We start from the raw sequence: 11,542 nt of genomic DNA on the forward strand, positions 1-11,542 counted from the left end.
AACATGTGATGATAACAACGATTTTACCAGGTTTTGTTCCTTGGAAATTACCAAGAAGTAGAATCAAAAGAACAACATTTGGTAAAAGTGCAGCCCAAAATTTAAAAAAGTTAAACACCCCTACATTTGAAAACATTTATTAAAAAAGGACATGCTTTAACTGCGAACCACTGTTTAAGTTGCAAACTTCATCATATAACTTGCCAAGACGTTCATTGTGAGATTTCTTTCAGTAGAAATATTACTCAGTGATAGTCAAATATCCTCTCTTCTTCTTCAGGCCACAGGGCTCTGTTTGTGGGGGTCCGGATGCCCAGGCAGAGCCATCGGCACCACAAGGCCCACGGCTCTCGGCACCGCAAGAGAGACAGGAGGGCGGGAAGCATTGCAACACAGCAAAGCGAGGAAAGTGAGACGGCCACTTCCAGCCATGGTAACACACACAGAACCTCTTCTTAAGCAACTCTGTGTCTTTTACTTTTCAAATTCAATGTTTCTTAGGTGCATCCAGTGATTTCTCAAAAAGAGAGAAGGAAAATTACAAGCATATTGTCATGGCTCAGTGTAGAACATGCCTGCTTACTTGCACATCCACCAGAGAGGAGGTGGTTGTTAAATAAAGCTAATCAATAATGCGGTCACTTCACACACTCGCACACACATACAGCACCCCAGGCTGAAATTGACAAGCCCAATAATTAGCTACCAAAGAGCAGGGATTCGTCAGCAATCAGTGTGTGTGCGCGCGCGCGTGTGTGTGTGTGTGTGTGTGTGTGTGTGTGTGTGTGTGTGTGTGTGTGTGCGTGTGTGTGTGTGGACCCAGTGGTCATTTAAAAGTGTTGTGTGTGTTTTAGTCAAAGTCTTTTAAGAACCACTGTTCACTTCTTGTTCTTCCTCACATCATCTCGCTTCATCAGACACGCCGTCCCAGCGTGTCCAGTTCATTCTGGGCACCGAGGAGGATGCTGAACATGTGGCCCACGAGCTGTTCACTGAGCTGGATGAGATCTGTGTGAAGGATGGCAAGGATGCCGAGTGGAAGGAAACAGCCAGGTCAGGATTTCCGCCCGGTGCTTTTGCAACAATGCTATCCTGGGAGGGAATAGAGAAACCACAATATAGCGGGATGTGTATTTCTGAGGGAAAACTTTTTAAATTTTTTTTTATCTATTGCTCCCTCCTTCCTGTTTGATCTGGGACTGTATTGATAAATCCTCTGAGAATTGCACTTAAAATGCTCTAAAGACCCAACATGGAAGTAAAAAGTTCTGAAGACACATTCATCAAGCAACTCACTCCAACTTACAGTGAAGTTTAGGGATACAAGTTATTGATCATGCTTGAGAAGCCAATCAATGACAAGAATGTGTGCTACTATGCTACTAAAAAAGTTTTTTGTGAAATCCTTAATATCATCGCTAGCATTTAACATGCGAGACAACAAATCTAATATATGTCTAATAAAAAAATAGTAATTCATAAACAAGGAATTTAATAATATACATAATATTGAATAATATATGTATATGTATATCTTCTCGGGCAGATACACAAAAGCAGCCAGGCAGGTGGCCCGTCCAATCATTATATACGGGCCAAATTAAATGATTGTCCAGGCTTATTACAGTCTTGCCACAGCTACAGATACCAGATCTTTTTTCTTTTTTCCCCAGAGCATTTGATTCAATGATTGCTGTCTTGATATAATGAGAATTTTTTCAAAAGTAGCAAAAATGTTTTTTAAGAAGATTGCCCCTTTAGGAAACCTCTTGAGCTCTTTTATATTCAAGAGCATTTTTAAGTTGTAAGAAATTTGATGAATAGAATTTAACATTTACTCCTACTTGCAAACTTCTCGCCTGTCTTTACCTCGCAGGTGGCTGAAGTTTGAGGAAGACGTGGAGGATGGAGGGGAGAGGTGGAGCAAGCCCTATGTCGCAACTCTTTCCCTCCACAGCTTGTTTGAGCTGCGCAGTTGCATCATCAATGGCAGCGTGTTGCTTGACATGCACGCTGACAGCATCGAAGAGATTGCAGGTGACACCTTTTACTAACTGACATGTATATCTCAGTTTCAGGGCGCTATCTATTCTGAGAAAGAAAGGCAAGCTCTGTTCTGAACACGTTTTCATACATTAGACATCAGTTTGTATCGTTGGTGGGGAGTGTACTGGCTATGCTTCTTCAAATGTATAGATGATTTCACAATTTGTTCTCCTGTCTTTCTTTTTCCTGCTCTCTAAAGTCTTGCTCCTGTCCTTGAGCAAATATTACATTCATTGATATAAAATAGGCTTCATATCTCAGCTGAGATGCCTGCTGGAAGTCTTCTACAAATCGATCGTACAGGCTTGCAGGGAGCTTCATTATCATGCTGAATGCAAACGGACACACGCAGACTTAACTATCAATCATAAAAAAGCCTAAATTACTGTTGTGCGACGTAAACATAGACAAGCACAACACATACGTACAGTTCACCAGTGGCTGTGAAAGCTCAGTTCGTGCCATTAGCTGCATGGTTTTTATTTAATTGTGCTTTCCTGAAATATTGCAGCTGAACTTCTGTTGAACCTGATTACATAAAACTGCTGCCTGCACAGTTCAAGCTCATTTACATGCAAGTATGCAATTAACGATATGTAATCCCTCCCCCCCCCCCCCCCCCCCCACCACCCCACCCCCCCACACACACACACACGCACACACACTTAAGAACACACAAAACTAAACAAATGCACAAATAACAAGTTCAAATGGTTTAGCACTTCTGAAATTACAGACACATTTGTACAGTGCATGCACATACACACATACAAAAGATCACATGGTTCAAGGCTCCACATCAGTCAGTTTTCCTCATGATCAGATTACGATTGACACTGAGTTACCTTGTTGCCTGCAATCATTCCTATTCTCCAGCTCTCCAGCGCTCTTCTCACTTCCCTCTCTTGTCCATGTGACTCCTGCCAGCAGCACCTGGACTCAACAAGAGTAGCCAAGATGGGAGGCGAGATTAAGACAAAAAAAGTTATTTATTTCTTTACTTGTTGGATTTTGTGGCAAAAACTGAGACCAAGAGAATGGAATAGGAAATGCTTGAAGTAGCATAACATTTGTATGCCAGGTATTACTGAATGGATTTCATTTTCGTTTGAGTAACTGATGGTCACCGGTCAAGTTATACACCGGAGGAGGCAAAGCTTTTGATGTAGTCTTAAATTAGGGTAAAAGGGAAGTGAAGTACCATTTGTGGGTTTTGATTTCATTTCAGGCGGTTCTCTTGTCACCGTCCTTGCTGATTAAACTGGCGCTGAGCGTCACACGTTATCGCTGGTCTTGAAGCGTGCTCAGAATGAATGCTGATACTGCAGTGTGTGTGTGTGTGTGTGTGTGTGTGTCAGGCAGACCCTTTGATTGACTGTGGAGGAGTGAAGGAAAGAAGGAAGGAAAGATCCAGTGCTGACTCAGCAAGGGGAATAGAAAAGACTGGGAAGGGCAGAGAGTAGAAGGGGTGAGAGAGATAAAGAGATGGAGATTATTCTCTGCAGTCCCACATGACCTGATATGTCAGCCACATATTGATTGACCACCTCCAACACACACTTTCTTATCAACACTGGGTCTTTACATGTTGACAGATTATTACATTTACAACGACAGAAAGCGAAAAACGGAAAAAAGCTTTGTTGTTCTTAACGAGGTTACTAACTAGGTTTTATTTTATTGACCATAATAATAATACATAGCACAGATTGGTCCCAGGGATTTGTTTAATGGTTAACTTTACTAAATCCAACATTAGAAATAACCATACAACAAGCCTCACAGAAATCTTGCCATTGCAAAAAAATTGATATTGCTTTAAAATGGAAATCCGATGTCTTGCTCTCAGTTTAAATGTGGCTCTCTGAAATTACTATTTGTATACCTTAGAGAAAATATCTTATTGGTTGAGGAATAAGATATGGCAACCCTTTTTGGATTATATGGAAAATCTCCCATCACACCAAATTGATCATGTCTCTATTTAATCTTGTTCTCGGGATGTGCTTGGATACTTTATCCTCTCTCAATGCTTTGTGTAGTTATATCATTTTATTGTCACTGTGGTTTACTTGATGTACAGTTTGTTGTTGTCTTGTTGACTTTGTACTGTTATTCATCGTTCAAAAGTTATATGCTGTGTGCCAATGTGTTTAACCTTGAAAAAGCTAAATCAAATATTATAAATAACAACTTAATACAGATGAATACATGTACAAATAAAAACTGAAAAAGTCTAGAGTCTGCTTTCACTAACATGAGCATGTGCGTGTTTCTTTGATTGTGTGTTGCAGACATGGTGCTGGACCACCAGGAGGCGTCCCATGAGCTGGACGACAGTGTGAGACTGAAGGTGCGAGAGGCTCTGCTGAAGAGACACCACCACCAGAATGAGAAGAAGAAGAACCTGATGCCCAGCGTGCGCTCCATCGCTGAGGGAACCCGCAAACATTCAGAGACCCATCTGATAGGTGAGTGACATACATTTAGTTATCACAGATCATTCCTTGGTATGACTCATATGTAGAAATCCACTGTCATGGATTTAAACTATAATTACTTTTGTACATCTAGCTTCAGAAGCAGCAAGTCTTAGACATATGAGTTGACTTATAATTACTTTACTCAGAGACTGGTCTGCTTGATACAATAGTTACATACAATTTTATCAGAATGATGGATGGAGAAAAACTAATAGGGAATAAAAGTAGACATGGGGAGACTAAAAGAAACAAGACATACAAAAGCATGATTTCAGTGACATTTACTGCTTCCAGGGACTGACTGCCAAAGCCTGTTCCCGAACAAATTGGCGATATATTGGAAGCTCAGCATTACTGCCCTTTTTTCACTTTGCACTCGGCAGGCCAATAGATATTTGTACTAACTCAGATTTTCTCTCTCTCTCTCTCAAACACACATACACACTCGTATGCACATACACACACCCTTACTGTCTGGCAGGGTCAGTCACATCTTCCCAGCCTCCGGCAGCTACAGAACCCGCCAAGAATGGTGGCGGACAGGACGGCACTCAAGTGGACCTCAGCAAAGTAAATAAGCAGGCAGTCATTAACGTACTGCAGTTTGTTCAGTGCACACAGTTTACGTTTCTGGTAGATGTTGTGAAGACCACAATAAAACATGAATTTAGAAAAGGGTAGATTAAGCAGCACTTAAGCAGTGTAAGATCCGTTTTGCTTGTCTATTAGCTCTATACATGTCTTGCAGCACACTGTTATTTATAATCAATGTTTGGTGCACTGTGCTGTCAACAACTGGGTCGCATAGTGCCCCCTAGGAAACAACAGGAGAACTACATTTGTTCAAAGTGCATACCACAGCAGCAGCCCATCACTGCATGACTGTTACGTACGGCCACAAAGAGCAAAGATAAAAGTTTCCATTTAATATCCAGAGCACTGAAATGCTAGCTAAGTTTAATGGCATTAGGCTACACCTGTGGTGGGACAGCTTTATGTACATTAAAGACATTTATATTTGCATTGTTAGTTCTGATGTTACAGGATGCAAGAATCTCTTAGCACCATTGGTATTCAGTCTTTTTTGTATTCTTAACTGATGTTAATTTCTGAATTGGTTTACCAGGTGGACATGCACTTTATGAAGAAGATTCCAGAGGGGGCAGAGGCCTCCAATGTATTGGTGGGAGAACTGGACTTCCTGGAGAGGCCCATTGTGGCCTTTGTCCGCCTCTCCCCTGCTGTGCTGCTCACCGGACTCACTGAGGTCCCCATTCCTACCAGGTAGACGACCACAATAGTTTGTCTTAAAATCAAATGTCAATTCAGTAATCCGGGAATGCTTGATATGCTCTAAATCATCTGATGACAAATATCAGGTTCCTCTTCATTCTCCTTGGCCAAGATGGAAAGGCTCAGCAATACCACGAAATTGGACGCTCTATGGCGACCATCATGACAGATGAAGTAAGCTCTGCTAGTAAAATCAAAATCTAAACATCTGTATTGCAATAGCAGGCAGTTAAGTTTCCCCTGGCCTCACTTTTGTCTGGACCAGATCTTCCATGACGTAGCCTACAAGGCAAAGGACAGAAGTGACCTGCTGGCTGGGATAGATGAGTTTCTAGACCAGGTGACGGTCCTACCACCAGGAGAGTGGGACCCCTCCATCCGCATTGAGCCCCCAAAGAGTGTCCCCTCTCAGGTACACAGCTATGGGAACATAGATACTTACGCTTTAGGTTTGAATTTGAGCTAGAACTTAGATACAACCATGAGTAGGTGTATATGTATGTAAATGTTGAGCAATTTTATAATGTGTCTGTTCCTGGACTGGTATTGGGTGCCTACAGGAGAAGAGAAAGACGGCAGGAGTCTCTAACGGCACATCCTGCCTGGTAGAGGAAGAACTACATGCTGAGCATCACGGACCAGAGCTACAGAGAACTGGAAGGTGAGCTTTCATCTGCAGGTTGAATACACAGGCTTGTTGCTTCAGTAATGGTTTGTATAATTCAAGGTTAATATATTAGCCAAATTCAAGTTTAAAAAAGAAACATGTTATATCCCCACAACTGGTAAATATCAGGATATGCTGTCTTAAAACACAGCCGGTGGAGAACAATAATTTAGCACCGGTTTTGTTTTCTAAAATTATATTTAGAAGCCTGGGGTGAATTAGCACTGTCCATCATGTTTGTCAGTTGCTGGGGCCATCAAATCTAAACTTTGATTTTGGAAGAGCTAACGTGCGATGAGAAACTGACAACCCAAGTGACAAATGACAACCCAAGTGTGATATTTCTCAAAGATCCCTGAAAATATTATTTTTGAGCGTGTGCTGTCATGATGTAGAAGTGTACTCTAGGATATGTGGGCATGTCAGCTTGATATTATATCTCTACCTACCTATTTCTTCACCAGATTGTGCTCTAAACCTCCACACCTCTCTTCTTTTGTTGTTTGCCGTGTTCAGGTTGTTTGGTGGTCTGGTACTGGACATCAAGAGGAAGATTCCGTTCTATCTGAGTGACTTTAAGGACGGTCTTAACCTCCAGTGTGTCGCCTCCTTCCTCTTCCTCTACTGTGCCTGCATGTCTCCGGTCATCACTTTTGGAGGTCTGCTCGGGGAGGCCACAGAGGGAAGCATCGTAAGGGCAAAAACATACTCAGACACAGTAAAATAATGCAGTGTGATTGGAAGACTATGAATATGTATTCTGTTACTGAATATGATATACTCTGTATTTCCACCATGTGTTATAGAGTGCCATAGAGTCTTTACTTGGTGCATCTATGACTGGAATAGCCTACTCTGTGTTTGCTGGTCAGCCTCTCACCATTCTGGGCAGCACAGGTCCTGTGCTGGTTTTTGAGAAAATCCTCTACAAGTTTTGCAAGTATGTATTCCAACAACCTGTCTGTGACATTTTTATTATCACCGCCGCAGTCGTTGGTGAACTAATTATGTATCCTGTCACCAACTCTTCTCTTCTCTTTTCACATCAGGGACTACGACCTGTCATATCTGTCTCTGAGGACTTGCATCGGCCTGTGGACAGCCGTGCTGTGTTTGATACTGGTCGCCACTGATGCAAGCTCTCTAGTGTGCTACATCACTCGGTTCACAGAGGAGGCCTTTGCCGCCCTAATCTGCCTCATCTTCATTTACGAGGCCTTGGAGAAGCTATTCTACCTGGGAGAAGTCTACCCCTTCAATGCAAACAGCGATCTAGACAAACTCACACTGGCATAGTGAGTAACAACATTTTCACACTGCTGGCTCATCTGGCAGATTTTTCATTTTTCATTGATTGTAGTGTTTCTCTAAGAATATATAGCTATCATTTTCTCTACAAGCATCTTTTCACATTGTGGCTTCCCCTCTATTCCCTCCACGTTTTTGCTCTCCTCTGCAAGAAGAATTCTAGATCGCTGTTCCCTTCATGTTTGGCCTAATTTTAGTGATAAAAGTCTGCAAACCCAGTTTTGTATGTGCTCTGTAGCTGTAGGTGTGCAGAACCTGATAACCCCAGTAATAAAACCTTACAACTGTGGAGTGGGAAAAACATCACATCAGCGGAAGTAACCTGGACCAACCTTACTGTCAAGGTAATGTAACTATGTGGAAACACACACACACACACTTTGAAACCAAATCTCAGTGTGACTTCAACATGATAGCACACACTGCTTTTGCGCCAAGGTGTTTACTTTTGTTAACATTCACCTAACCCAATCACCTGTGCAGCTCGCCTCTCTCAAGGACCTCTGCAAACACTGACAATGACATGTAATTGATTAACCTTTCGCTGCTGTGTGTATAACTGAGCACACCAAAGACTTGACTTGTTTAGTTTGTATTGTATTCTTTCAGCTTTGTTGACTCCTTACTGTTCGTCAGATCATTTAGATAAAACATCCTTTTGATCTATTTTTATTAAAATCAACTTTTAATGTAACCGATCTGTGAATCTCTACAGGAGTGTATCAGTCTGCAGGGCCACTTTGTTGGGACCGCATGCGGCCACCATGGCCCCTACACCCCAGATGTTCTCTTCTGGTCCACCATCTTGTTCTTCTCCACTTTCCTTATGTCTGCATTCCTCAAAGATTTCAAGACAAGTCGTTATTTCCCCACCAAGGTAATCGACGTATAAGAAAAAAAAGATATCATCAGACATTCACTAACCTGACATGCCACATTAGTAACCACCAATCTCTTGGTGTTGTTATCTCTCGTGCCCAGGTGCGATCCATGATCAGTGACTTTGCTGTTTTCCTCACCATTGCCGTCATGGTTCTGCTTGATTATATGATTGGAGTGCCCTCCCAGAAGTTGAAGGTGCCAAGTCAATTCCAGGTATAGAGGAATTAATGATTTTAGTGTGGACTTTAAAATGAACGCCACATGGTTATGTTTTGAATCATGGCCTCACTCCTCTCTATTGTGATCTTCCAGCCCACCAGAGACGACCGAGGTTGGTTGATCAATCCAATAGGACGCAACCCATGGTGGACAGTCCTGGCTGCAACTATTCCTGCTCTTCTGTGCACCATCCTCATCTTTATGGACCAACAGATAACTGCCGTCATCATCAACCGCAAAGAGCACAAACTGCTGGTTAGACAAAATACATCTGCTTTGGACTGTTGCTTCCAACTGAAGCTGGTGAGCTGCAGGCTGTAGCTCAGTCATACGTGTATCTAACTAACCTTCTCTCTGGTTTGCAGAAGGGCTGTGGGTACCACCTGGACCTGCTCATCGTCGGGGTGATGCTGGCGGTGTGCTCCATCATGGGCTTGCCCTGGTTTGTAGCGGCCACGGTACTGTCCATCTCTCACGTCAACAGCCTAAAGCTGGAGTCAGAGAGCTCGGCTCCAGGAGAGCAGCCTCGCTTCCTGGGCATCAGGGAACAAAGGTTCACTGGCTTGGTCATCTTCCTGCTCATGGGCTGCTCTGTATTTATGACTGGAGCTCTGCAGGTTAGTCAGACAAGCTCTGCAATAATGCTGCCCCCCTCTGGCTGGGATATTTTGTATAATGTTCATCTTTCGAGCTCATTGATGTATTTTGTTTTTTTTCCAGTTCATTCCTATGCCAGTGCTGTATGGTGTTTTCCTTTACATGGGAGTCTCTTCATTAAAAGGCATACAGGTAATGTGAAAAGTGACCCAGGAACAATATCCTTTATGGTAAAGTATGGTAAATTTACAATAAAGCCACTGTAGTACAATTAGATAATTTCTGTATTGTGCACCCCCTAGTTGTAGTTTCAATGAAAGTGTCTATTTTTAGACAGTCTGGAACTTGTGAATAATTTGAAAGATGCAATGAGCAGATATGTGTTCAACTTTTACTATATTCATACGTATCGCTTCAGCTGGAAGTCATTCAAATACAAAGTGTCTGAGGTTATTCTTATGCCCTCTCCATCTTATTAATGTGGCTGTCCCTGTGATGCCCTCTCCTGATCTAATTCATTCCGTTCCAATTCAGTAAGGCTTGACAGTTAATTGTCAGACTAATCCAACTAAATCATTCATAAACACTTTCTCTCAGCGATATTCACCACCTTTCTCCCTTCTCTGCTCTCATTAATTCCTATATCTCCTTCTCCCTCTTTGTCTCTAACTTCTCCACCAACTGCGGTCAGTTCTTCGACCGTCTAAAGTTGTTTGGCATGCCGGCGAAGCACCAGCCAGACTTCATCTACCTGCGTCACGTCCCCTTGAGGAAAGTGCACATGTTCACTCTGACACAGCTAACCTGTCTGCTGCTGCTCTGGGTCATTAAGCACTCACCTGCCGCTATCATCTTCCCAATGATGGTGAGCTGGCCACCGCCAACCTCCCCTCTCTCTCTCTTTCCAAATGTCTTTCATTTAACCCCCTCCCCTGTGCCTGAAGGTGCTGGCTCTGGTTTTCGTTCGCAAACTGCTGGACTGGTGTTTCTCCAAGCGAGAGCTAAGTTTCCTGGATGACGTAATGCCTGAGTGGAAGAAGAAAAACCTTGATGATGCCTCCAAATCGATAGAAGAGGTAGTCTGAGTCTTGACGTGCACAGATGAAAATAATAAAACATGCACATATTGACTGCACGTTTGTGGCATTGATGTGTAGGAATCCCAGATTATGCTCAGTCCAAAGAAGGAAGATACAACTGATGTTCAGATTCCAATGGAGAGCTGCAAGCACGTTCCGACCCCCAAAGAACATGACCCCAGGTGAGCGCACACACACATGAACCCCCACACACACTCAAATGGACAGGGACGACATTACATTATGTCATCAAATGATGTCTTACCACTTATCAAATGAGTGGTAAGATTATGAGAGAAATGCTTTACCTTCCTGTCTATCTATATGCACGCTTGTCTTGTTTGGTGTGTGGTGATCTACTTTCAAGTGCACCGTGTAAATACTAACGAGTATATGAGACCTCTCCCTAAGCCCCAACTCCTTACTCTTCTTTCTGCTCTCAACCTCCTTTTCCTCTCAATGCTCCTCAGGTGTGACCCCTCTGATATTAATATATCTGATGAAATGTCTAAAACCACCGTGTGGAAATCCCTCAACTCCAATCAAAAGGACATTTGTCCTGTAGCTGCTAAAAAGGCAAGGCCGTACCCTCATTTTCCTCACCCGGTTTTTCTGGAAATATCCCTGCAGCACATTGATGTCACTCACTTCTTTTGTGCTTTGCTGTTGTTGCAAGGAGTGGTACTTGCACATTGAGGGTGGCCATACTGTGCTCTGTGCTGTATTAATTCTGGGTTTGTGTGATTTTCTCTGCAGGATTGAAGGGATTACGTTCATAGACGAGTAAAAGATGTCTGCATTCCTGACACACTTGTTCTGGACCACAGGACACTGCGATTTGGATGCTTTGACCATCAGCCACTTCAGTGCTTAGAGAAAAATGTTGAACGTAATACACGCACATAGATAGACATACACATGCACTTTTATTTTTGCGGGGACGAGAAATATATTTGTAAGCGTATTTC

The 11,542-nt window shown here is 42.7% G+C and overlaps 1 protein-coding gene across 1 annotated transcript; it reads left to right on the forward strand.

Moving 5' to 3' along the window:
• The first annotated feature begins 294 nt into the window (after positions 1 to 294).
• slc4a8 (solute carrier family 4 member 8) lies at positions 295 to 11,336 on the forward strand. The gene is made up of 23 exons (XM_034532193.1): positions 295 to 433; positions 918 to 1,053; positions 1,877 to 2,037; positions 4,341 to 4,517; positions 5,011 to 5,099; positions 5,656 to 5,813; positions 5,909 to 5,996; positions 6,088 to 6,234; positions 6,383 to 6,483; positions 7,006 to 7,180; positions 7,296 to 7,429; positions 7,539 to 7,784; positions 8,036 to 8,141; positions 8,513 to 8,674; positions 8,779 to 8,892; positions 8,992 to 9,153; positions 9,264 to 9,515; positions 9,619 to 9,687; positions 10,187 to 10,360; positions 10,440 to 10,571; positions 10,653 to 10,756; positions 11,045 to 11,150; positions 11,331 to 11,336. The coding sequence occupies exons 1-23, from the start codon at positions 310 to 312 to the stop codon at positions 11,334 to 11,336; spliced, it is 3,123 nt and encodes a 1,040-aa protein (XP_034388084.1). The 5' UTR covers positions 295 to 309.
• Positions 11,337 to 11,542: the final 206 nt, after the last annotated feature.

This window comes from Cyclopterus lumpus, chromosome 5 (genome assembly GCF_009769545.1).
Source record: "Cyclopterus lumpus isolate fCycLum1 chromosome 5, fCycLum1.pri, whole genome shotgun sequence".
NCBI classification, from domain to species: Eukaryota; Metazoa; Chordata; class Actinopteri; order Perciformes; family Cyclopteridae; genus Cyclopterus; species Cyclopterus lumpus.

What these genes read in the sequence shown, in the direction of transcription:
- slc4a8 (XM_034532193.1), top strand. Translation starts at nt 310, where the DNA reads ATGCCCAGGCAGAGCCATCGGCACCACAAGGCCCACGGCTCTCGGCAC. An exon ending in TTCAGAGACCCATCTGATAG is followed by an intron (nt 4,518 to 5,010) that starts GTGAGTGACATA and finishes ACTGTCTGGCAG; the next exon opens with GGTCAGTCACATCTTCCCAG. An exon ending in TTATGACTGGAGCTCTGCAG is followed by an intron (nt 9,516 to 9,618) that starts GTTAGTCAGACA and finishes TTTTTTTTCCAG; the next exon opens with TTCATTCCTATGCCAGTGCT.